This window comes from Tamandua tetradactyla, chromosome 24 (genome assembly GCF_023851605.1).
Source record: "Tamandua tetradactyla isolate mTamTet1 chromosome 24, mTamTet1.pri, whole genome shotgun sequence".
Classification (NCBI taxonomy): domain Eukaryota; kingdom Metazoa; phylum Chordata; class Mammalia; order Pilosa; family Myrmecophagidae; genus Tamandua; species Tamandua tetradactyla.
The window spans coordinates 53,289,087-53,316,912 of record NC_135350.1 but is presented as its reverse complement, the minus strand read 5'-3'; the positions used below and the strand labels follow the sequence as shown (position 1 = coordinate 53,316,912).

Genomic DNA, 27,826 nt, shown 5'->3' with positions numbered 1-27,826 from the left:
AAATGATGAAGTAAAGACATCCCAAGATTATTATTTATAATTAAGGCAATTTTTTAAAAAGCGAGGTTTTAACTAAAAGTCTTTACATGGCATTAAAAAAAAATTTAAATCTTTGGATGGTCTAGAAGAGCTAAACCGTCCACCCAAAGTCTGTACAGCAGGGACCTGTTTTCAGCAGGTAAGCCTATTTACAAGTAAGAATCTCTTACTCTTGTAACATTGTCCATTTTTGTTTTAAAAGAATATAAAACCCCATCCCCCACAGGGTAGATTTGTAAGGCCTCTATGACCCCACAGAAACATGAACCTATCTCTACTAGAGAACTATTTACATTGTACTCTAAACACACATATACACACTGCCTCCCACTAGGCTATGAATGCCTTGAGTGAAGGGGTTATGGCTCATTCACTTTTGCCCACAGTAACACAGTAGGCACTCACTAATTTTTTTGCATGGATGCTAAAGAAATGATTTTACAGTATTGCTACTGCTTACATTTTAAACATTCCTGCCATAAATTACAAATAAAAATGTCAAACTACTATTAAATATACTATAGTTTCTAAAATACTATAGTTTCCAAAAGCTTCTGCACTTTTTTAATGTAAACAAACATTCTTGATTTACTAGTTTTCAGAATAGTGAAACAAAAACAGCATTTTTCTGGGAATGGAAAAGTTGTTTGGCAGTTACTTCATTCTTTTTCTCTTTTTCAAAAGTGCATCTCGTAAGGCCATCTGGAAGATAAAAAAAAAAAATTAAATATGACAGCTCTTTGGTACACCCCCACATTATGCTAATGTGGTTACATGGAATTTATCAAAATGGAATCATTACATCAATAAATCATCCTGGAAAATTACAAACAGTGAAATACTCCATAACAGATAAAATCTATATCTAGGCTAGGGACCTCCTCACTGCTGGGGAATATGCAAAAAAGCTCTTAACTGTTCTTCCCACCTCAGTCGGGGGAAAAAGCTCAAAACAGGAACTATCAGATGCAGAGATGAAAGGATCACTTGTTTCCAAGGATCACATGGCAGTTCTCTGGTCTATATAGCTCTTGGTATTGTGGGGTTGTAGGTGAGAATCATTGTCTAAATTAAAGCCTACAGGAACACACACTTTTTTTCATGGTAGGCTTTAACGAGATCACATATATTCTAAGTATGGCATATATATAGCATTTAAAGATTTTAGGTGGCATTTGGCATTTGTGAAAATTTAGTTTAACTATAACTTGGAACACACAAAAGGGTTCTCTTATGACAGATTTTCAAATGTGTTTGTTTAATGCAGTAAGTGAACTAAGAAAATTTACAATAAATACATGTTAATATATATCCTTCTTAATGGCTCAAATATGAAAAAATTAACTTAGATCTTGAAACCCTGATAACTGAGGCTTAAAACAAAAATATTTACTCTAGCGAATATAGGTTCTAATTTGTAACCTGTTTAATTATTTTGTGTTGGAAGTATGCAAGATGAAATTACTCCAGTTAATTATCTATTCTGATTCAACTGGATCCAGGTTTTAATCCCCTGTATACTTCCTCTAGCTACTGGAGCTGGGTTCCTATTGCAGAACATTCCCAAGGTAGAATCTGAAGATGCAGGTGAAGAACTTAAGCTCTGGAGAAAAGGAAAACTAAGGAACCAATATTTGGAGTGAACTTATGGAAGATCTTACAAAGTTTTACATTTCCCAAAAGAAAATAAACTGAATATTAAATAAAAGATCTTCAAGAATAAACCCAAATCTTAAAAAAAGATAAACAAGGCCAATGTATATATTTATATTCTAAGCGTGTGTAATGGATACTATTCCATTAATTAGCAGACTTCACTCTTTATTTTAATTCCTAAAAACTTTTAAGATATCCAAGTTTTTAATTTTAATCCCCAAGACATATCTAATTTTCCTTTTCATTTTTTTTGCTTTGTTACAATTAAAAGGCACTTTTGGCGGGGGCGGGGGGGGAGGCGGCAGAGGGGTACTGCCTGGCTCTACACCTAAATGTCAACTCTTTCAGATTTCATACTTCAAATTATTGACTCCTCACTTTTAGCTCACACTTGGGTCTTGGTATGTCTTTGTAGATTTGCAGAATAGCTGGGATCCTTAAGGCATAAAAAAAATTAAGAGCCCAATTTAACCTAATTTACATAAGTAAGTAGGTATTTCTCAAACCCATCTATTTATGCTTCAGTTTTCTCATCTGTAAAATGGTTTTCTAAAAAATTTTTATTAGTAAAACCAATCAACATACAAACATGAACATTCTCAACGTATGAACATTCCATACTTGGTGTGCAATCAATGGCTCACAATATCACCACACAGGTGTATATTCATCACATAATCATTTCTCAGACCATTTATATTACTCCAGAAAAAGAAAAAAACTCTTACACACCATATTCCTTATCCCTCCCTCTCATCAACCACTAGCATTTCCCTCTACCCAATTTATTTAACATTTGTTCCCCCTATTATTTATGTATTTTTAATCCATATTTTTTACTCATCTTTCCATGCTGCAGATAAAAACAGTCATTTTGCTAAAGCTATAGCTTAAAATGGGTTTAATCACAGTACCCGCTCACATTGTTACATAATGATTAAATGAGTTAATAAGTGGAAAGCTCTGGAATAGTCAAACTCTGGTAAGAACTGTATGTGTTAGCTAAGGCTGTTATAACCCAGGGCTATATATACATGGATTTAATTATACTCACTAAACTTGATAACAAAGCATAGGCTACTCTCACATATATCACAGCTCCTTTCCCCCTTTACATATCACCATTTGAACAAAAGGAAGAGGCATATTTTCCTTCCTCTCCCTTAAAGATTCACTGTATGATCCTCTACCTTTCTTTTCATATGGGTTATCTCCCTTTTCTAGTCTCACCCCAAGTCAAATATTTTTATATATTCAAAAATTTACAGTAAGGATACCTCATATACACTTTCAAGCCATGTAAGACACTCTTCTTTATGATAGTAAATATCACTGTGGTGTATAGGGGGTTGAAATGTTATGCTATTTCCCCCCATCTAGAGTTATGGGACAATTTTACAGACATTCTATAGTTGTGCTGTCAGCAGCAACCTTATATATGGCTAATGAGTATATGAAATGTGGGCAGTCCAAACTGAGATATGCAGCAAGTATTAAATACACACTGGATTTCAAAGACTTCAAACAAACATACAAACATAAAATCTTAAATGGTACCTTTCCTTTCACTCCAATTCAATTTCTATTAAAAACACTGTCACTTTTATTATTTACACGATGTTATTTGTTATGGTTTAGAACTAGAGAGATTAAATAAGCAACCAGATTGAAAATGGCACCTTGATTTCATTAATATCTACATGGTTCTCAGCCCTGAAGGGCTGGTTGTTACATTCAGACCAGAAAGTTTGTTCCTGGCTAGCTTATTTAGGAACCCTGTCTCACAATAAGGGACTATTTTATCCTGATCTGATTTCCTGGAGATTCTCAAGAAGACATTGAAATATATTCTAGTATACTCCCAATGCAGGAAGATATGAAACATAAATTTATTTTACCACAATGATCACTCAATACTCGAGCCATTGAGCTTCCTGGTACAATCCATCAAAGGCCATAAATGGATAAAATGAAATCCCAAAGGCCTGTAAGCATCAAGTCTTTTGCAAAAGGGCATATAAAGGTACGACCATGTCAAGAACAAAACTGTTAATTTCACAATATTTTCCTGAAACTGTTCCTGAGATATTACCACACAAACTGTGTGTCTGTACAACAGTACCAAGGAATATAAAAGGCATTTGAAAACTAATTCTTCGATTAACTTTGAAATTATATTTCACAGTCAAAATTTAAGGGAATTTTAGCATGGGAAAGGACATGAGAGATTATCCAGCCTCATTCCCTCCATTTATAGAAGAGAAATGGACACTCCTTTGGTCACAAAGCTGGATCTTAACCAAGGCAGGTCTGGGATTCATATGCTTTGACTCCTTTCTACATTTCCACACTCTCCAGTAATGCTCCCCTTTCATCCTAAGACATACACAGTACAAAGTCAAATGTAAAGCAGTCTTACAATGACGGTACTTTTCTAGCTAACCAAGCTTTCAGCTGAATTCACCTGTTTTTCTCTGAAGGAACGTTTATTTTTTGATCGGACATTCTGGCTATACCGCATCATCATGAAGTTCTTCTGTTTCTTCTTCTCTTTATTTGTGGAACTGGAAAATGGGTTCATTTTGGTTTTCTTCCTCACAAAGTCTTTCCGGTCTGTCTTACCAGCCTATCAAAACAAAACGGTTCGTACTTCTTAAACAACATACCTCACGTGTTATCTAATCAAAATATACATCTACTCTGCATCAGACACTCTAAAGGATACCAAGAGCACGAAGATTGTTAGAACATGGTCCTTGCTCTCCAGCAATTCAATCCCAGAGCAAAAATAATTGTTATATTTTAATAGAAGAGTGGTTATTAAGGTCACAGCTGAGCCTGGCAAGGTCAGAGGAGCTTCCCAAACGGGGATACATGTGTCAGCTTGCTTAGGCAGGATGAAGGTGTTTGTGACGGTTAAAAGAGGGGAAGGGTAAAGCATTCCAGGAAGTAGGGACAGTATATACAAATGTGTGGAAGAAAAAGTATGTTTTCTTGCATTGTGTTTAATTTTTATTGTGATAACATATATATAATAAATTTCCTTTTTTTTTAAACTATTTTAAGTGTGCAATTTAGTAAGACCCTGGGTTTTTAAACTTGTATAAATGGGTTTAGTAAAATGAAGTGCAAGGGTGACTGGAGCCAGTATAGGATGGCGCCTAAAATAAGTAAAGATACAGAAAATGAAGTTGGAAACTGTGCTGGTTTGAAATGATTTATGTCCCCTAGAAAAGCCATGTTTTAATCTAAATTCCATTTTGTAGGGGCAGCCATTTCTTCTGATCCTCATTCAGTATTGTATGTTTGAAACTGTAATTAGATCCTCCCCCTGGAGATGTGATTTAATCCAGAGTGGCTGTTAAGCTGGATTAGGTAGAAGTGTGTCTCCACTAGTGAGTCTTGATTAGTTTCTGACGTCCTACAAAAGAAGAAACATTTTGGAGAATGGGAGATTCAGAGAGAGCAAAGCAGAACAACGCAGCCACAAGAAGCAGAGTCCACCAGCCAGTGACCTTTGGAGATGAAGAAGGAAAATGCCTCCAGGGGAGCTTCATGAAACAGGAAGCCAGAAGAGGAAGCTAGCCCAGATGACGCTGTGTTCGCCTCGTGCCCTTCCAGATGAGAGGAACCCTGACCATGTTCAACCTGTACCTTTCCAGATGAGAGGGTACCTCTCACTGTGTTCACCATGTGCTCTTCCAGATGAGAGAGAACCTCTGACTGTATTCGCCATGGGCCCTTCCACTTGAGAGAGAAACCCTGAACTTCATCGGCCTTCTTGAACCAAGGTTATCTTTTCCTGGATGCCTCTGATTGGATATTTCTATAGATTTGCTTTAATTGGGACATTTTCTCCGCCTTAGAACTGTAGACTAGCAACTTAATAAATTCCCCTTTTTAAAACCCATTCTTTTCTGGTATATTACATTCTGGCAGCTAGCAAACTAGAACAGAAACAGAGGCTGGGATGATCATGAAATGCTTGCCAGAAGCAAACTCCAACTGTCGTTGGTTTTTCATTAATGGACTGTAAACATTTTTGTGCTTTTCTAACAGCTTTGATAAATGTGTTAGGCTTCCCTGATGCCAGGAACATTTAAGATTGCCTTTCTGTGCTCTATGTATTGTTTTGGTGGATATATGCAGTTGTCAAAACTCATCTAAGTGAATACCTAGTACTGTGCATTTTATTCTACATTAATTATACCTTGCTGTTCTTAACTGCATAATATGTGAGTCATAATTAATTTTGTTTGTGTTCTGCTTAAAAAACTAGGGAACATTATGCCTCACTTACCATTGCGGTTGCTAGTCTTGTCTCCTTGTCAGACTTTGGCTTTTTATGAAGGCGCTCAATGTCCCGAAGTGAAAGTAACTCGCCCCTGGAGTGAGTGGAAAACATATGATAAATCTTTCCCTAATACCTTTATTACCATATGAGCAGAGAGAGGACCTAGTGTATGTGCTGTTTTACCTGGACGCCTCATCACTGTCTATTTCAATATATTTCCTCTTTTCAGCTTTCCCAGGAGCAGCACTGAGTTCTTTCTTCATTTGAGCCATGCGGATTTTCTGGAAGTCTTCCTGAGTTAAAACCCGACTAGTACTGACGGCTGCAGCTTTGGCTTTCCGCTCTTCCATCGGCATGCTATTCAGCTTCTTGGACTTGAAAGCACATAAATGAAGGCTTAAATGTTTACTGGCTCAAGTAAGAACTTTGTCATTCAAATTTTAGTCCTACCACAAGGCTCATTGTAAATTAAGGCTTAGTAAACAAGAGTGATGCATTTATTCAAGGAAATGTTAATACTTACAATTTCTTGCTGTTCTTCATCAGAAGAGTGGTGGACGTCCACCCACTCACCGTCAGCCTCCTCCTCCTCCTCACTGAGACTGGCACTTTCCCACCCATCTGAGTGGAAAAAAACACTGCAGTTACTACCACTTTACGTTTGGTACTCAGAGAGTGTTCAGATAAATTAAGCAAAATAAAAATAAGGCAATGAGCCTTAAACAGATATTCTGTTCATCAAGAATTAAGCAGTATTAAACCGTATCAATTTAGTTAATTTAAGGAATGGGAAATTCTTAAATTAAATGCATTATTTAATTAAATGCACTAATCAAGCATGTACTATGTGCCAAAACCTTACACTCAGTTTCTCTAGCCCTCACAACTCAACAGAAGAGGAAAAAGACTCTCGGGGTTATATAACCTAACACAAGCTACAAGGCTAGAAAATACAGCTTGCACTAAAATCATGAAAATCATATCTGACTCCAGAATCTACATACTTTGCACCAAACCAACTGCTTACATCAAAACTGTACTTGTACATTTATCTTGGCCACACAGCAAGTATCTAATTCAGCTGATCAAATTCATACATTTTGTTACATAAAAGAAACTAGCTGGAAACAGTTATTCAAACTGAGGTAGGAGATTCAAGATGTGAAAGAAACTTATAAAAGCTTCAATAAAGAGGTACTAGGGTTCTTAATGGAGCCACTAAAGTAAGTTTTCTAAATCACAGATTACAACGTGTCAGTGGCTGTTCTTGATCTCCAAGATGTCACAGCTCTTTGGTCTGGCACATATACAACCACTCACAATAAGGCTCCCAACCCTATTATCTAGTTTCAAGTTGTGCTATGTCCCATCTTGTACTCTACATTCTAATAATTCTCTAAATCTTTTAGGATTCGGCTCACAATTTGCCTGGAAAGTTTTCACTATTCTATTGTTCTTTGCCAAACTCCTACCTCATTCAAGCTCACAGGTCACCATCTCACTGATGTCTTTTTTCAACTGCTGAGGTAGATCTGACTCCTCTCCAGTTCTTATGCCTCCACTCCAAAAATAAATCCTATTAATATTTTATTATGCAGCTTCTTATGAAAGTCATCAAGGGCAGGAACCATATTATTCATTTTCACACTGGCTGGCACATACTGCTTAAATTAGTTTTTTTTGGAAAAAATGAATGAATGAGCAGGAAGATGGGACTCTGGCAGCTGCTGCAATAAAGGCTAATCCTGAAAATCTGAATGGGGTTCCTTAAGTGTTCTTGACCAGGGAAGAGGATTGCTCGTAGGATTAATTCTCATGATTTTATCTAGGAAACAAATGTAAAAGCATTACCTTTCCAAGTGCCAAAGAGCATGCCGTTAGTAAGGGGTAGCAGCACCGAAGGATGTGAAAAGCCATTTCCTACACTAGAATATAAGTACCCACAAGAGCAGGAACCGTGCCTTTCTTATCTCCAATTTATAAAAGTGCTTAGCACATAGTCAATGCTCAATATCTTCTTAATTTTTTCAAACTGCATAAAGATTTAAAGATCAACACAAATACAGCAAGAGGGACTTTGCTCTGAATAACAGTGAAATAAAAATGAACCTTCATCATTTTCAGCATTCTCTTCCTCTTTCTCAACTTCCAGAACTTCCGCTCCTGGAATGTAATCTTTAGTATCTAATTCTCCATATTCTTGAACCCTTGCTTCAACTGAGGCTTCTGTAGGCTTACCCTAAAGAAAAGGAGATTGTTTATAACAAGGTGGTTAGATTGCAAAACACTAGTCACAAATTTTCTATGTTTATGAATTAAGAGAGTTTTTTTTTTTTACAGGAGGTAATTAGATGGCAAAAGCAGTCCAGTTACAACTCAGGCAAAAGTAAATCTTCAGGGCGGGCCACGGTGGCTCAGCAGGCAAGAATGCTTGCCTGCCATGCCAGAGGACCTGGGTTCGTTTCCTGGTGTCTGCTCACGTAAAAAAAAAAAAAAGTAAATCTTCATAGTCACAACTCTATTTTCTTACTCTTCTGACCTTGATCAAGATACTGGCAGTTATCAAAGAGTTACTGCTATGAATTTCAAAGTCTCAGTATTACCCTCTTTCGTTCTCACACTTAAAAGTACCCTTCCTCCTTCCCAACTACCTGGCTAGAGAATAGGCTGTTTAATACTGGCAGCAGCTACCGAATGACCTTTGAGATTCCAATCTGTTCACAATTTCAAAAGTGTTCAAGATGAAACAGCCTTAATTGCCTACAAGGTTCGAAAGTTGCTATCAAAGGGCAAGAGTCAACTACAATTTAGGACAATGACATTCAATAACTTGTTCTCAGAGCCTAAAGAATAAAACTGTGCCTCACTGTTATTTATAATGGAGGCATCACAAATACTAAAATTCAAATTGTAGGAAATTACCCTTATCTCCTGAGACCATAACTTTTAGAACAGCAGCATAAGCATGCTTTGCCTACCCGGAATTTCTTTTGCAACATCTGAGGATTTAGTGTTCGGAAGAGTTGAATCAAAGTTCTAGCAGACATCATCACATCTGTAAAATAACACCTTTAATTAGAAACTCCAAAGCAAAGAAAATACTAAGGCAAAAATGGGCAACTCTGTACTCTTTAGTCTACATGCAACTTACTCTTATCTTTGTGTGTTTTATACTGGGCCAGGTCTTGGAGAAGTTCTTCATTCATGGCTAGAGGACATCGAGCTGTTATCTCTTTTATAGCATTGATTCTGACAAAGGAGAAATGAATTAAAACAAACAGCAATTTCATGTGTGACAACCTAAAGAAGTTTCCTAAAAAAGACTAAATCAAAAGGACCATGAGTTGGGTTTTATATGGCTCAGGTCTTTAGAACAGCAGCATAGTAAAGAATGTGAGGGTGGGTAACCACAGTGGGCTTTCATTGTAGCTCACGGCATTTAATGTCCAGAACACTAATCATGGCAGCATTTACTCATCGTCTCTAAGGAGGAAGGCACTAGGTCAGATGAGAAAGGTTAAAGGTCTTCAGCCCTAAAGATTATTTAGCATATTACTTAGTTATTAGGAGAGATTACATAATTAAAAAATTTTTTTTCCTTGCACAATACTTTATTTTTTGCAATTTTTAGTAAAAATTTCCAAAGTGAGATAATTCTTAACCCAGTGCTCACACTCAGTAAATTTTCTGAATTAATTAAAAAGGCAGCTGAACTGCCTTTGGATTTAAGCAATTCAACAACAAATCATTTGTTTCAAGGAAAGACATGAACTCAGGCCAGGAGGCAGGGAAAAAAACAGACAGACTTCCAAATAACTATTCATTTGAGAGAGCAAAGCTAGTTAAAAAAAAAAACAACCCAAATATTGATTAGAATGACAAGTATCTTCTTTCTCCTACTCTTTCCTCAAAATTCTGACCAACAAATAAAAATACCAAAGCTCCTGAGAAGACTGCAGTATTTCTTAAACTACTGTTTTTCTTGAGGCCACACTGCCCACTGAAAATATCAGATCTTGGTGAACTCTACTTAAAGCAAAAGTAGCACATTAAAAAGTATATCCACTGCCTCCAACCACGTTCTACATACCCAACCGTCATGACTTCGCCAGAGTTCTTGTCAGTAACAAAATTGTTGGCCACAGTCATGAGCAATGACTGAATGATCTGAATTGGGAATAAAGAAAAGAGGTAAATCCTACTTAAACTCCGAAGATAAAGAAAAGAGATACACGTTACTTAAATACTTAAGATCAAAGGATAGTACATTATTCACAGAAGAAAAACTGTCCCTCCCCATCAGTTTGGGAGCGAGAAGGAATCAAGACTGAGGCAGACAAAGATTCCAAATACTGTAGTTTGGAGCTCAACCATCACGACTATCCTTGCAGACTTCATTTTACTCCACTTTAACATTGTTTTTCAATACAAATAAAAATATTTTGATCAGCATAAACCAATGCTGTATTAACCAAAGAAAAGAATCCCCAGATTTGAGGAATAATTACTATAAACTTACAAATATTCCTGACCTTCACCCCACTCATAAAATTTGATTAAAGAAACATTTGAATTCTCAGCAACTTGTCCAAAACAAATTTTACTGTCTATGAGCTATACAACTGAACTTCTACATATATCTCCAATAGTTAGTGTTCCTCTACTCACCCCCCAAAAAAAGTAGGTGGTAATCCCTGTGGGAAAAGTCACCCTAATGTAACTAACAGTGGCAGTACTATGCATGTACTAGAGCCAGAGTCAAGGTTCAAGATTGCTCACCTCTGGGGGTACCAGGTGATGAGATGCTTGTGCAGCAAACAGAAGGATCTTTGTTACTTCTAAAAATGTAAGAGATCAGAAAGGTCATGTCAGTTTATTACTGTCTCTGAAGACTACAGCAAACATAGTGAGTATGCTCCTGCCTTAATGCTACTGTTGCCCACGCTACCTGGAACACCCAACCCCCAGATACAGGCATGCCTCACCTCTCATTTCCTTCAGGCCCCTTGCTCAACTGCTATCTTACCAGAAATGTCTTTTCTGACCACAAAACCTAAAATAGAGCTCATTCCCGCACTCCCTATCATTCTTCTCATGATCCTTTTTCTTCCAAACACTTATCTTTACCTGGACACAGCAACATAGCACTATCTGTATCTCCCCTCTAGAATGTAAGCTCCATAAAGGTAGGATTTTGCTTTAGGTTTACTGTGGAATTCCTAGCATCCAAAGCAATATCCAGTACAGAAATTGCTAAATAAATATTTCTGAATGAATGATTATAAACATAAATGTATATAGACACACACTCATCCTTCAAAGGGGCAGGATAGTGTGTGAAAAGAACAAAATCTTTGGCAAGAGAAAGAAATGTGGGTTTACCATTCATTTGCTGAGAAACACTGGTCTTTTATTGCTCTTTCTTTTACATGGGCAGGCACCAGGAATCGAACCTGGGTCCTCTGGTAAGGCAGGCAAGCATTCTTGCCACTGAGCCACCGTGGCCTGCCCTTTATTGCTCTTTCTACACCTCTTAGGATTGATGTGAAGATTAGATGATATGATGTATGTACACATTAGATGATATGATGCATAGTGCAGTGCCTGACTCGGATGCTCAATAAACGTCTATTTCCTCCTTACCCTGGTTAAGTTCAAAGTCAAAACAACCACCTCTTCTTTCCTACTTTTATGTTGTTAAATGAGACTGCACATGAGGCAAATGATAAAATCCTGAGATCAACTGTAAAATTATAGTAAAAGATCAAACTTTTCTTTTTAGAATATTCCACATGAATATTTATGGTACTACAAAAAGACTTGCTTTGAAGAACCAATTTACTGTTGTTGTTTTTTTTTTTTTTTTTTTTTTTTTTTTAAAGGAAAGACAGAGAGAAGGAAGGAAGGATAGAAGGAAGGAAGGAAGGAAGAAAGGGAAACATCTTTAAACATTTTCTTGTTTTATTGTATTTTGTTTTTCCGTTTTTTGTTACATGGGCTGGAGCCGGGAATCGAACCGAGGTCCTCCGGCATAGCAGGCAAGCACTTTGCCCGCTGAGCCACCGCGGCCCGCCCTGTTGTTGTTTTTTTAAAAATTTATCTTATAGTTGATGAGCAGAACAACCAACCCATGCCAGATTCTGGAGAGAGATCAGAAGAGTTTCTCTCTTCTCTCCCTTTCCCTGACACAGAGTTCTAACTCTGTAATGATTCCAGAAATAGATCGGACTATTATTCTAACACAAGACTACCAAGGGAATGCAGTTAGGGGATGGCTTACCTCTTTGGTGGGGCTGCAGAAACCTCTGCACAAAGGGATAGAAGTTAAAGAGAAAAAGCTGTGGAGAGAATACAGTGACTTTAATATCTGAGGCTGCAGAGATTCATTTTTCCAGGTTAACTGAGAATCACTTTTTATTTTTATGTTTTCTTAATCAGTAATCATGCTCTGAGATAAATCAACATGCTTTATCTACCTTTTTTTTTTTTTTTTGCATAGGCAGGCACTGGGAATCAAACCCAGGTCTCCAGCATGGCAGGTGAGAACACTGCCTGCTGAGCCACCATGGCCTGCCCTGCTTTATTTACTTTTATTAACCAGGGAAAGAATTTTCTCTCCTTTTCAAGTGAGGCATGCTGCTGTACTCACTATATAAAGGAGGAAAAAAGTACATCCAGAACAAAGTAGGGGAAAGAGAGGTAACCAAAACGTAAGAATAGCTGCCATTACAGAAAAACAAAGATGCCCCAAAATTTAGGCCATAAAGCAATGAAGCTCCCATATGCATATACATACATACCTACATACATGTACACACAGACACACACATCTATCCATCTATCTTATCTATCTATCTATCATTCATCTATCTACCTACCTACCTACCTACCTACCTACCTACCTACCTACCACCAAGGAGCTCCTGCCATCTAATTGAATATAAAATAAACAACCAGAGAATTCAGCTTTGCAAGCAACATGACAATTTCCTACTAGAGGGATCTGGATGTCAGGAAAGCCATGAAAGGTTAAACAAGCTATGAAATGTATTAACAGTCAATAAAAAGATGTGGGCTATGCTGGTTCAGGAAAGTGAAGATACCAGCAAAATTTAGATAAGAAAAAAAGGTGAATAAAAAAAGAGAACATGAGAACACAGAACACAATACAGTCTGTCCATGAAACGAATATATGTGAATTAACACGTGTATTGTACTTAGTGAACTGGTAAAAATAGTTATTTTTAGAGTGAGGATTTTATTGTTCTGTAAACTGTTTGGGGTTAAATGGTTTGGGGTAAAATTAAGTCCCTGCAATATCCAATTACTTTCTTTTTACCAAGAAGAAATCCACTTTCAATATTTATTAAAAGAAACATAATGCAATTCAAACCTCATGAATTCCCACCAATCTCGAGATAAGGTTCATGAGCATCATCTTCACTTCAAACCTCTCCTTAGAGGTCTCTAGTTGCTTGAGTAATTTTTCTGCAAAATCTGGAAAAGACAGTATCAGAAGTACACTGTGAATTCACGTTCTGTACAATAATATCTAGCAGGTATAGTGAAAGCTAAATTAGATCAGTGACTCTGGCATGGCTGTGCCTGAAATCACTGCCCTGAACTGAGTAAAAACATGACAGAAAGTGAGAAGAGTCACATAAGATGAATATACTTTCAAAGGTGTCCAAAGTTAAGCCTTAAGGGCTACCCAGATTTTTAACATCAACATCTAGAATGACTGGTGGGTGCTTCATTAAATAGTTCTCTATAACCTTGCTTCTTAAAGAGCAGTCCCCAGACCAGCAGCAGCTGAGGTACTTGGGAGCATATCAGAGTGGCAGAGTCTCATCAGACCCCACCTCAGACCTACTGGCTCAGAATATGCACTGTAACAAGACCCCCAGGTGATTTCTACATGAAAATTTGAGAAACAATGATCTAGAGCAGAGGTCAACAAACTTTGCTGTATATTAGAATACAGAAAGCTTTTAAAAAACTCGACATCTAGCCACACCCATACAAGAATCTATGGGGATTTACAGGAATTTTCAATGTGCAGCCTAGACTGAAAACGAATGCTCTAGAACAAGGTTTCCTAGACTTTTGGTTTTCATAGACCAGTTAAAAGTGGGAGGGGGGGCGGGGGGGGGGACAGACCAAACCAATAAAAGACTGCCAATTTTTTTTTTTGTCAGGCACAATATCCTACAACTGTCATATTATTAAAGACATGAATCTCAAATAGAGGTATTCTTTGACTTTTTCTTACTTTGCTGTGGACTGGAAATCACTGCTTTAGAACACAATTCTCTAGTCTACAACCAACTAGTTACAACTAAGCATTTATCTATCAATTGCCTTCTATGTGCTGGGGCCTTACATTCCTTGGTAACTTTGAAGGAAGAAAACTTAATAGGCAGTCATAATTACCCTGGGGATCATGAATCAAATGAATAGCCGAAAAGTTAAACACTTCTGGCTTTTTCTTCTTCTTTTGTTTCTGAAAGAAAGAAAGAAGAAAAACATTCATACAGTGATGATATCCATGGGATTATCAAGTGTGCTAAAGGCTGTTATCAAGTCCACTATAGTATTTAAAAAGGAAAACAAAATCTTGTTCCAAAAACCTCTTTCAACTGGAAGAAGTGAAGGTGATTTTTACCTTTAAGTTTAAACCAAGAATATTTTAGCTATTAGCACCTGCGAGACTTAAAGGGATGTGGAAATATAAACGTTAAAAAAGCACACAGGGGCCAAATTAAAGATTTTCAAAATAATCATTACAAAATATCAAATGTACTCCATTTGGAGAATCTTCTAGGAAGAAAAGTCACCTTAATAAGAAGTGAAAAGTAAAGTTAAATCAATTGATTCAAGACAGCTTTTGCTAGAGGCAATACACTTATCTAACATATTAGTGCTTAAAAATCACCATATATTTTGAAGTCTTTGAAATATGCTTTTTCTTTATTTTAACTTCTTAAAAGTTCTCACTAAAAAAAATACATATTCTGCATTCTAATGATTCCCACCTCATTCCCCAAATACAAGTCTCACCTTGAGCACTTTCATTGCTTTTCCCAATCTTTTCTTGTGTTTGGAGCTTTTCTTCCCGGTGGCATACTGCACTAGCAGGTCTCTTGCTGTTGGTCCTTCATCCTGAACAAGAAATTACTTTGTAAAATTGTAATCAAGGAAAATCTGCATAAAAGCAAAGAATAATCTTTTCAACCACTTTTTTTTTAATTTTACTCTTCCCAGAGCTAAAAAAATACTATTACTACCTTCAGAATCAAGTAAAAATTATTTGCACATATTCACAAACAGGAACATACAAGGATTTTCACCGCAGCATTTTGCTTTTGTCTGTACAATATAGACAAAACGGAGTCTTGCTTTTAAATGAAAAAAGAAACTGGCAACAATTAAATATTATCAATAGGGAAATCCTTAAATAAACTACAGTACATCACATTCTGAAATACTGTGTGGAGGTTAAAAGAATGAGGTAAATCTATATATACTAACATAAAAAAATCTAAAAGCACCTGTAGATCTTTATATAGTGACATGAGAAAGAAAGCTACAGAATAATACATACATTATTCACATAGTTTTCAAAATTACTGTACATTATGTAGACATATCCATACATAAATGCATAGGAATGGAGAAGTTAACACTAAGGAAGTTCTCCAAGGAAGGAACTGGGAAGTGGAAATAGGCAGGGTCAAGAAAACGTTTATTTTAGTTATATTACCTGAAAATTTTAACAATGAGAATGTACTATTCATACATTATTTAATAAAATAATAAAACTAATTAAAAGATGTATAACATATTTTGGCAAGCAAAATGCTAAGATGATAAGGGAAATTTAAAAAAAAAATTCCTCTTTCTAATACTTTTAAGAAAATTTTGTAACACCATGAATCTTGATTTTTTTCCCTTTGAAAACGGAAATGACATTACTCCCTATCCCACCCCAAACTACAATGTTCACATTCTACTTTAAAATATGTTGGCAATTCTATTCTAAAAATATATAGTGAGATACAGGTATAACTTCAGAACTAAGAACCAGACAACGAATCTATGCTTTAATAGTTATTTAACCAATTTTACTGAATACAAGTGACAAATTCTAAATGGAATAAAATCTCAACATGGCAGGAATTAATAACGGATAAACATGATATATAAGTTTCTTCCTAATTCAAGCAGTACGGATTTTACAATTTCTACTGACAGCAATAATAAAATCTGATAAACTCTGCAATTCAGAAGCAATTATAAACTAACTTCGGATTCTGAGTCACTGTCCTTTTTCTCCTCTTCATCTTTCCCTAGGAAAAATGTCAAAGCAGCAACTAATATCTAAAGAGCAATCAGAAAAAAGTCAATTAGTTAACCCACTTTATAATAAATAATAAATATTTTAGCCTACACTTTATACATGAGTATGAACCAGGACCTGAAGAAAAAAAATCAAAGGGTGGTATGATTTTGACTCATTGTTCTAAATTACAAGAAAATGCTACGATGTTATTTGTCACATAAATATGTAACTAAAAAGGAATCTTTAACTAGATAAAAATGGCCAAGTAGTTATCCTTCAAAGTAAACCATCAAAGTCTACATCCCCAAACACAAAGAGTGACATTACAGACCTTCAAGAAAAAATAAAACAATACAGCCCTTAAATTTCTTTGAGCTGTGCCTGAGTTTATACCCCAATAGAATTAAAGTCAAGAATTACAGGGGGGCGGGAAAAACAACATTTTTTATATAACATTTTAAAAATTCTTCATAATTTTGTTTGACTTCTCTACGGCACAAATGAAATCAGGGAAGTGGTCTAAGTACAGATAAAGGCTTATCTAACATAAACTAGTTGTCCACACACTATTTCCTCAATCCCCATCTTCACTTCCTATCCACAGAGCAGACCACTACCCAGACAGAGCAGTCACACAGTCTACAGGTGCTCACCTTGGTGATTTTGGAGAAACATGCAGTTGTGATAACATTAACAGTTTTGGCATCATTCCTAGAAGAAGACAACTTTGTCTTTAAATAATTTTCATTTTACTGTATCTCATAGCACAGAAAGTATGGATAATGGCATAAGATAAACAATACAATAAAGATTTCTGTCATGTTATAATCTACAATTGTAGTATCTTTTTTTCTCGTACGCTGTATGGCCAGGTTCACATTTTTCTTTTTTCACGTGAGTATCCTGTTATTACAGCACCATTTGTTGAATTTTTGTTTGCTTGCTTTCTTTTTTTCTTTGCTTGCTTGCTTGTGTTTTGGGGGAAGTGAATGGGCTGGGAATTGAACCTAGGTCTCCCACGTGTAGACGAGAATTCTACCAGTGAACTACGGTTGCACACCTCAACTGTAGTATTTTTAAAGTCATGGCAATTGGGCGGGCAATGAATGCAGGAGACCTGGGTTCAATTCCTGGTGCCTGCCCACATTCAAAAAAAAGTCATGACAATGGTAAATGGTCAACAAGTAAATATTTAGTTAAATTTTTAGCCAAACCTTACAACAGAAAAATATGCAGTTTTAAGATAGAGTTTTAAAAGTGTTTTAATGCGATAGGAACCTACTCAAGAAAAGGAAGGAGGGGAAAACAGAATAAAAATCCTACTATAGCAAAATTCCAAATGAAAAACTCATGTTAAAAAGACAAGGAGGTATGGTGCAATGGTAGCTCAGCGGTAAAATTCTCACCTGCCATGCCAAAAATCTGGGTTCGATTTCTGGCCGTGCATTCCGCCCCCCGCCAAAAAAAACTCAACAAATGGTACTGCAGTAATGGGATACTCACATGGAAAAAGAATGAAACGTGACCCCTATCATACAGCATACAAAAATACAAAAAAACACAAAAAAAGACAAAGAAGAAATATTACAAAGAAATATACTATTAATACTGTATCTCAGTGTTGTTGAGACTTATCAACGAATTTTTAAAAACTTTTCTAGTGTCTCCAAATTTTCTGCTGCAAAGAATAAACATTACTTTTATAGCAAAAAAACAAAACCAAAACAAAACCACAGAAGAAAAGCAAAAGGAGATATCATAGCAACAAATCAAAATTTGTGAAACACAGTATTTTACATATATAAGATTAGATGACTTGAAAATCTTCAGAGTGGCAGAAGAGAAAAAGCACAGATTTTGGAGTCAGAGAGGTATGGGTGGGATTTCAGCTTTGCCCTTAACTAACTACTAAACTTAAATTCTAAGAACTTCAGTTTTGTTACCTATAAAGTGGGAATAATTTCAGATAAGTTGCAGTAAGTTGTTCTGAAGTTGAATCAGGTAATGTATAGTGTATGGCCTCAGTAGATGCTCAAGAAATGGTAGCTTATCTTATTAGTCATTTGGATTGCCTCTGTACTTTTACTTCAAGTTTCATCTTTGAAAGACAAGCTCAAGATCAAGAAAAGTATTCGCATATGTGTTTGGTATAAATACCAATTAACAAAATGGCATACTTTTTAAGAGACAAATACATATATATTTTACCAGATGTTTCTTTTGTAGAGTTCAATCATCACATCCAAAGATATTTTGGCTGCAGTTGCATTGCTGTCTCTTAACATGGTGTACATGAAATTCTGTAATACCTGAAGAAAAAGAGGAGAAAAGAGTTAAAACACTGATGGCAGAACACTGCAACCATGGGAAACAAAAATATACTTACTATATTCACTTTATTGTTCTTGTGTTTTGCATTTATATTCTTGATATCAGTCACAATATGAGTGTACAAAGTCTAAGGAAAAAGAGACAAAAGAAATATACATATTACGTCTAACCAATATTTCTAACCTTGCTCAATTTGGAGAAAAGTACAATTTTATCTACTTTTCATTATATCACAAAAAAGGACTAAAAAAACAAAGTGGCGAAAAGCAAAAGAAAAGCTGCTTTCAAAACATGTTAAGAATAGATTAAAAAAAAAATCCATGGATAGAATTGCACAGTGAACAGTGAACCTTAAGTTAAAACATGGACTATAGTTAATTGCATAATTATAGAAATGTGCTTTTGTCAATTGTAATAAATGTACCAAACCAATATTAGGATAGTATATGAGAACTATGCATTTTATGCATAATTTTTCTATAAATCCACAACATCTCTAATAAAAAACAAAAACATTAAACATGGAGATACCATATGCCCTGAAATCCCACCTCAGGTATGCCCAAGAGAAATGAAAACAATGTTCACAGCAGCATTATGTCACCTGCATGATAATATCCTCAAAGCAGAAATAACACAAATGTCCATTAATAATGAATAGATAAATAGTGGTATGTACATAAAATGGATTATTTTTTTGGCAACACAAAGGAAGTTCTGATAATGCTACAACATGGATGAACCTGGATAAGTGAAAGAAGTCAGTCACAAAAGGCCACATATTGTATATTCCATTTACATGATATATCTAGAATAGACAAATCTATAAAGACTGAAAGTAGATTAGTGGTTACTTAGGGCTAGGGAGATGGATAGTAACTGTTAATAGGTATGGTGTTACTTTTTGTTTTGGAGGGGGTATCGGGGGTGGAAATTCTCTTTGGGGTAATGAAAACGTCCTAAAATTGATTGTGATGGTGTTCGACTCCATGAATGTATTAAAAATTACTGAACTACACACATCATATAGTGAACTGTATGTGAATTATATCTCAATAAAGCTGTTATTAAAAAAATAAAATGGAAAGTTGCTCCATTTATGGGCATTTACAGCAGGAAAAAGACTGAGAATACAAACATCTGTGGTACTAAAATCAAATGGCCGTAGTTTCTTAAAACTCTGAAAAAAATTAAGTTGAATATAAATAGCAAGTTTTTCTTTCTTTAAATTCTTTCATAAATCTTCAGTCTCTGGTTTTACTTGTATGAGCAAATACAAAATAAGAGAGAAGTACCAACAACAACAAAAAATAGTTTTATGGGAGTGAGGTTCAGCTATAAGTGTCCAAGCTCTGATTTAGTCAGTCATACAGTAGAATGGTGAAGGGCTTGGACTCTGGGGCCAGAATAGGTTTATACTCTAGTCCTACCACTTGAAAGCCTTAGCAAGTTACTCTATCTCTCTGTGCCTCAGCCTTTTCATCTGTAAAGTGAGAATAATGATACTTATTTCATAGAGGTTAGTGAAGAATAAACAAATTAGTACAGAAAAGCAATAAATGTTAGCTATTACAACAATATTGCATGCACAAAAGTTATTTTTTTCCTATTAAAATTATTTTAACTATAGTCAATAATGTAAAGCATCAAGCATTCAAGGGACTCTAAAACTCTACAAGTTTTAATGACACTATAAGGAGGAATGGGACATAGGAAAATAAGTAAGTTACCTTTCGCAGAAGTTTATCATGGCAACGCAGAAGTTCAAAGAAAAGTTCTAGTAAACTTGATGGATTGATGAGATTCTTATTTCTCAGTAAGATCAAAGCTTTGCAAAATGTCTCAGGAAAGAAAAGAAAACACATTATAAAATAATGATGCAGTTAAGATCAGAAAATGGAGCACAAGCATACTTTGGTTTATTATGCTTCGTTCTACTATGCTTAGGAGAAATTTGCTCTTTACAAAGTGAAGCCTTGTCACAACCCTGCATTGAACAAGTCTATTGGCACCATTTTCCCAACAGTATGCACTCACTTCGTGTCTCTGTTACATTGTAAGTAAGGTATGTAAATTGTTTTTCAGATATAATGCTATTGCACACTTAATAGACTAAAGTATAGTGTAAACACACTTTTATATTTCCCGGAAGACCAAAAAATTTGTATGACTGACATTACTGTGGTGGTCTAATACTGGGGCTGCAATATCTCTGAGGTATGCTTGTATGGATATCCCCAAAGAGCTACAAGTCTTCTATTAACTAAGTATTCTCCTTAAATGAGCATTATTCTAGGCAAAAACAGAACAGATAATCTCTGCTTTCATAGGGCTTACACTGGGAGTGGAGCAGAAGAAAGTAAACAAATATACAAAGAGGGTTATTTCAGAAAATGAGACGTGTCATAAAAGAGTTACAACAGGGTAATACAATTGATAAACAGTGACTGAGTCAAAGAAGACCTAAATCCACAAATTTAGGTGAATTTGTGACCTAAAGGTATTATCCTGAAGTACTGTTGATACTAAGGATGGTCCAATAGCAGCTGTAGCACTTCAGCTTACCAAAACTTTTGTGTATATCCCTATCACCCAAATTCTGGCTTCTATGCTATTCTCTATTAAATGGATTAAGCAGTACTTGGAAAATAGTTGATTTCATATCTTAGGAGAGGAAAAACAGTCAGAATGTGCCTGCCAGAATACAAGGATGCTTTAAAAAACATTAGGGTCATTACTAAAAGGACTAAGAAGCTCCCATTGGTTAGGTTATAACAATCTGAATGCAAAAAAATAATCCTCAAAAAGAAGTTAATAGAAAGTATGCCAAAAGGTAGATGCAATGTCAAAAAAAAGTAAATGTAAGTCCAATTTTTACTGATTATATTAAGTAAGTAAAAGTTAATTAATACACAGGAAATTTTATTTCTTTCACTAAGAAATACAATCTATTTCTATCTGTGCAAGCAGGGAAGAGTAAACAAAAACCTGGGACCACCAAACTGCAAGTCAATTACTTGACAACCCAGAGCCTGCAACCTTGGCTTGCCTGAAATGGTATTCTTTTTCTTTTGGACATAATCAAATTAATAAAACCCCAGAGAAGTATAAAAATAGTAGAATTACCAAAAGCCCAGGAAAATGGAAGAATAAGAAACAAAGTTGAATCAATGAATTTAGCAATTTTGTAAGTTTTGGTATAGGACATTAACATGTTTAATCATATTTGTATAAGTTCTACCTGCTGTGAAGTTGTTTGAAAGGCAAGTGTATTACATTTGAAAATGCCTTAGGATGGTTTCTCTAGAAGCAAAGCCTGATTCATATAGAAGTAACCTATTAGGAGTGTGCTTTCAAGAAAAGGTAAACGAAGGAAGCAGAATAGGGCAGAGAAAAGAAAAGCTAAGCAAGGATGTGATCTTGGTTGGAGGCTAGCTTTAGTCCAATTTCTCCAAGAAGTCCTGGAGCGAAACTTTAGTATAGAGTTAATCCCACCCTGAAGCAAAGGGCCAGGCTGTTTTACCTCTGCATTAGTCAGTCATTGGCTGTGAGTTGGGAAGAAAACCTCTCAGTGCTAGGACTCCCATTTGCTGAGAACAAAGCTCCAGAGATGGGGCAGCTGAAGGTCATTAGCAGTCAACATTCACAGCAGGCAGGGAAAATGAGTGCACTGGCCTGGTAACTGGGTTCTGAGCCAGGACTCAATATCAATCACTAAAGTAATTAATGTGTAAATGTTCAAACCTGGCTATTTAATGGGTAAGTATACTAAATTATGTATTACAAAAATGCTAAATTGTAATTAAGGTTCTTTATGCACATGGGATTTGAATAACCACAGGGAATCACCTATTCAAAAGAGGAGGAAAAGCATCCCAGCACAGTTAAGAAGAAAACAAAGTATCTTCTCTGTGGGAAGAATGTTAACAAAGTTCAGTGAGAGAAGAGTATAGCAGAAAAAACCTTCTGAGGCCAGAAACTCAGGCAGGAAGGGAGCATGTAGGGACTTTAAGAAAATAAATTTGAATTTATTCTATGTATAATGAGAAGATACAGAAGGATTTTAAGGACAGGATGATGCACTTTGATTTTATTTTCAAAGATTTTGGCTGAGAGGCTGTTCTCATTTAAATACATATTACATGCACACATGAACACAGAAAATTTTATCAATGCAAATATTGGTCCTACCATTCGAAGATCTGGATCCAAGACAGTGTGATTGTAAGAGAGCAGATCTTTCAGATCTTGAGGAAAGTTACGCAGATGTTCTGGGTAGCAGTGACCAATCTGTAACAAAGCAAAGGTTCTTCTGAAGTTTCTCTCTTTCTCTCCTGTAATTCAGATGCACATATTTAGGATGTTCTGCAAAAGGAGAGTAAAAGGGTTTCACAGAAGTAGATGGTTCTATAACACCTCTTTTTCCTCTACATACTAGGTTCACCAGCCCATCTCATATTTCCTCTAGTTTTAGTATAATATTTGTGGCATGATTTAGATTCTTCTTTCATGATGCATTTGAGGAAACCAAGTAAATTTGAAAATTTTGCTCTGGTTAGCTCTGTGAAAGGCTCTAGAGGAATCTTTGAACTCACTACAGGGAGAAAACAAAACTTGTTAAAAAAAAAAAAAAAGAAAGAGTTAAAAAAACTAACCTAAATTTCCAGAGTGGAGCAAGGTATGATTGAAGAAAAAAAAATCTATAAACTATGTGTAACAAACTGGTTGTTTTATTCTGAAGTTATCTTCTTACCTGTGCCATAAACATCACTAGCTCTGCCAGTTCTTTGCTGGGTTTATTTGGTTGTAATTTGAAAATCTCCACATTGGATTTGTAGTGATTGTATTGCTGCAGAAACTGTAGAAAAATAAATTTTGAATTTGTTACATTCTATTATATAACTTTCATTCAACACAGAATGAAAAATCACGTGGAAGTCTTTGAGAGCGGCACAGAGAAAAAGATGTGGCAAAAGAATGTAGAACCACTCCCTTTTCCTCATCTGCATTCTTCAAAATACATTCTGAAAAATCAAAGCACATCACAGGTAATCTAAAGACCCTTTCCTTAGAATTTTTAGTATTATCATTAGAAATTTAGGTGGTGTAGTGTAAAGAATTGTGAAGCAAGAGTAAAAAAGCTCAGATTCTGGCCCTGTTCTGACATTTAGTGTCTAAATGACCCCAATGACATTGTCTATGTATATAGAGCACTCACATAAGCAGAAAAATGCCATGTCAGAAAATGTAAATATCTCAAGTACATGAAGCACTCCCGTCAAAATTCCACTCTTCTTTTAATTACTAAGATTTTATGCTGGAATTCTAGATAGAGTGTGTTAATAGCCAAGAGGAAGAGACACACAGAAATAATAATAGCTTCCGTTTATATGTCAAGTTCATTACGTACATTATCTTACTTAATTTTGTTTAATTCTAACAATAATCCAACAATCTAATGTTAGTTGGGACTCACCAGGCCTCAGCTGAATGCCCAACATTTACATCTCCATTCCTAATAGGCAATGGCTTTAAACTGTGTGTGTGTGTATGACAGAGAGAGAGAGAGACAGGAGGGAGAAGAAATATGAGAAGAGTATTTCATCATATCACCAGCCCTAACTTGTCCACTGAACTCCAAATTCATGTCTTCAACCACCTCACAGACATCTTAAACTTGGCCTGGTCAAAAAAACTCCTGCTTTTCCTAATAAAATTGCCAGGCCTCCAGCTTTCCGTATTAGCAGGAGTCAAAGAGGGAGACCTAAAGTCCTTACATGCTTCAAATAAGACCATACCTCTCTGGCTGCACACTACCACTGACAGGAGTGAGGACGGTGCCCCATAACTCTTCAAGCTCCTGGCAAAATCCTTACCTCACTTCTTTCCCCACCTACCCATCATCTGGCTACCATTTCTGCTGTGAGATGATAAGAACTAATCTTGTTATGCCCTTTACGTTTATCAGTCACCACAAAAGCCTAGGACTCGCAGGCCATCTCTCACCACCCTCACTATCCCCACACCAGTGGAATGTTGAAACTCTGGGAATGGGGACAGACCTTCGTATTTTTTAAAGTAGCCCAGTCATACTGATACAAGTAAAGCTTAGAACCTCTGCCCTATCTAAACCCTGATTTTCTCCTGATACGCTGCTACCCCCACCCATATTCTTTTCCCAGAATTTCTGAGTCAGTTTTTTTGTTCCTAAGTGCTACTTTCAGGGCACTAGTATCTTTCCCGATCACTACTTTTCTTCCCCTCCTTCAACTATCCTCCAGCTCCCAACTTTGAATCTCATGTCCCGAAACCCCTCCTTCTTGTAGTTATCTATGGACTACGGTCATTCCCCATACTCCTCGAAGATTTTTGCTCTCTGCACACTGTCACACCACCCTCTAACACACACCTGTCGTAATTCTTGGTGATTTCATATGCAAGCGGATGGTCTTTCCAATATCATAGCCCCCCATCTCTTCTAAGATCTCAAACTCTTACTCCACCGTAGCTACTCACTTTCATGGTCATATTCTGTGTCATTTCCTTACCAATAACATCTCCTTCATAATCACCACTAGATGCACTCTACTCTTTGAACACTACCTTCTATTCTATCTCTTTTCCTCTAGTACTCCAACTCCAATGATCCTTCAACTCACTAGAATCTACAGTCCACTGAGCCTACCAACTTCCCACTGTCCCTTACCAAACTCTCCTCCACAACTCCTTTTGTCATCCAGCTTCAATTCCATGATCATATCATGCCACTCCATGCTTAAAACCCTTCAATGACTCCCCAAAGCACTAAGAGTAAAATATAAATTCTTTACCATGGCCTAGAAGGTTATGCACGATCTGACCTCTGCCTGCCTTCCCCACATCATCTGTCAATACCTGTTTCCATGCTCACTACTCGAGCCACACTGACTGCTTCTCCATTTCTTTTCCACCAACACCTATTTCCTATCTAGAATGTTTTTGACATGTCTGGCTCAATATTATCAACACAAAGAAGCCTTTCTTGTTCATGTGATCTACAGCAGCAGCCTCCGATTCTAACGTATTCCCATTCAGTTTTATTTTCTTTATCTACTTTCTACCATCACTAATATGCAAGTCCAACAGAATAAAGGGTCTCATATCTATCTTATTTATCACTATATTCCCAGTGCCTAGAATTAGATAGACATAATAGGTGTGATGTGCATTTGTACATATATACCTGCTAAAAACGAGAGAGTAAAAAAGAGTATTCCTCTGAGGTAAGTATTACCTCCTATATACGCATAGGTTCAGTGATTAACCTGGTTTGGTCACACAATTAATCAACAGTAGAGCCAGAATTTGGAATTTGTTCTGAAACCAACGCTCTTAAATACAGCACTATATGGCTTGCCTTTCAATTAACTACCTTTTTTGTCAGTGGTTATACCCGCACATCTCAAGGCTTCGCCTATATTGCTTATTTCTTGTATTTGTTCCTTACTCTGAATTTCTGCTGCTTTGACTCTACTGATGGCCTAAACCACTGCGATCCCTACTTATTGAAAGGCTTTCACAGAAATTTTTCTAAGTGAAAATCTGCAGTAGAGTGAAGTAAGAAGGGCAATCTTAAGATGAATAACAATGCTAAGCATCAAAGAAATCACAATCTAGCAAGGGAGAACCAGACATAAATAATCGCAGCAAATGCTTAGTAGAAATAGCTAGCTACATGTTAATGCTACAAAACGGTGTTTGAAAGCAGCATCTCCCAGATTTATATACCAAAACCACCACTTTGATTTTGTCACTTCTCTGCTCCTTAATGACCCCTCAGATGTGACTAAAGCCAATTACAATATGGATCTAACCTAATTTTTCAACGTTATCTTTTTCCAAAGCAAATTCTAACATCCAGGCCATTCTAACTTCTGACTAGTTTTAATTCTAGCTAAACTAAATATGCTAAGCTCCTAAGCCTGTCTTTTACACTTGACAATTCCCCCTCCTTCCTCTTGGCATAGCACAGGGCACAGAGCTGGCTCTCAGAAACACAAGTCCAAAGCATCCTAACATCAGGACTAATTCACGTTAGGGATTTCTGTTGAGAAAACCCGCATGGAAGTTGAAGGTTGGGCGAGAAACCCTAAAACAGAGGGAGGCTTCTAAAGGAATCGCCTTGGCGGTTGAGGAGTCTACTAAAAAATGAACATAAAAAGTCGCAGATTTCCTAAACGTGGGGGGAAGAAAACGACTAAGGCATGTCCCAAAACCACTAAGGCATGTCTCTTCCCCAACCTCTTCTCTCCTTTCGAAGGATCCCTAAACCCAGAAGAAGGAAAGGCGGCGAGCTAACACTCCAGCTTCACCCCGCCAGTGTCTCAGCCAGGAGCGCCCGGGCCTCTTCTGGCTGTCGCGTCGCACTCCCACCTCCTCGATGTAAGCCGGTGGGTCCCGCTTGATCAGATTCTGCAACTGCGGCAGATTGTTGGGCAGCTTGTTGTTATTCCTGGTGGACATACTGACTGCAGACCGGCTCAGCAGCCAAGAGGTCTGAGAAACACACACCACTTGGAATGTGCTTCCGGGTACGACCGGAATCAGCACGTGGGGCACTGCGCAGGCGTAGCCATCTTAATTTTTAAAGAGAAAGTAGTACGGAAGCCCCAGAGTGTCAAGTTCTCTCTCAACGCTGAAATGCTTTGTATTGGCTTTACGGGATTTTTTTGTTTTTTCTCGGTCAACCGCTAATACGTCTTGCGTTTCTGAAACAAAAGGTTTTTTCACTTGTTTAATCATTCCTATAGCATATGAAACAGACAGATGAGGGTTAATAGTTTGATTTTAATCCCACAGTCTTTTATTTTTAGAAGCTAAAAAATTTGTAGGGAGTAGATAGCACTATCCCGTTTTAAAGACAGGGAAAAAAAAGTAACCAAGGACATACATTCGTTTTGGGGTATGGTTTTAAATATTTGGTTTTGTTTTTATTTTGTTTTGGTTGATAAACTTAACGTGACCAAAAAGGGGGAAAGGTGTGGGCTGGATAAAACGTAATCATATTGACGTCTTAAAATGCAAATTTATATTTAAAATTCAACCATTGCTATAACCTTTTGTAAGAGCTGCTCAGCCAATTTTTAAACCAGATCCTGTTCATTTGAAGAGGAAACTCATTTCTA

General features: G+C 36.5%; 1 protein-coding gene across 5 annotated transcripts; it reads right to left on the bottom strand.

The window, feature by feature from the left end:
• Positions 1-11: 11 nt before the first annotated feature.
• SDAD1 (SDA1 domain containing 1) lies at positions 12-27,269 on the bottom strand. Of its 5 annotated transcripts, none has more exons than XM_077143140.1 (22): positions 27,075-27,269; positions 23,416-23,520; positions 22,854-22,952; positions 20,393-20,503; positions 18,718-18,789; positions 18,540-18,640; positions 16,985-17,042; positions 16,295-16,369; positions 15,050-15,151; positions 14,423-14,492; positions 13,383-13,486; positions 12,270-12,327; positions 10,769-10,827; positions 10,080-10,156; positions 9,141-9,238; positions 8,968-9,044; positions 8,099-8,228; positions 6,513-6,610; positions 6,173-6,363; positions 5,996-6,080; positions 4,160-4,321; positions 12-741 (listed from the first exon to the last, which is right to left on the bottom strand). In XM_077143140.1, exons 1-22 carry the CDS (start codon positions 27,162-27,164, stop codon positions 694-696), a joined length of 2,070 nt encoding a protein of 689 aa, XP_076999255.1. In that variant the 5' UTR covers positions 27,165-27,269; the 3' UTR covers positions 12-693. The 5 variants fall into 5 exon arrangements, with proteins under 5 accessions (XP_076999255.1, XP_076999258.1, XP_076999257.1 ...); XM_077143143.1 differs by having other exon boundaries at positions 27,014-27,113; XM_077143142.1 differs by lacking the exon at positions 27,075-27,269 and adding an exon at positions 26,943-27,046.
• Positions 27,270-27,826: the final 557 nt, after the last annotated feature.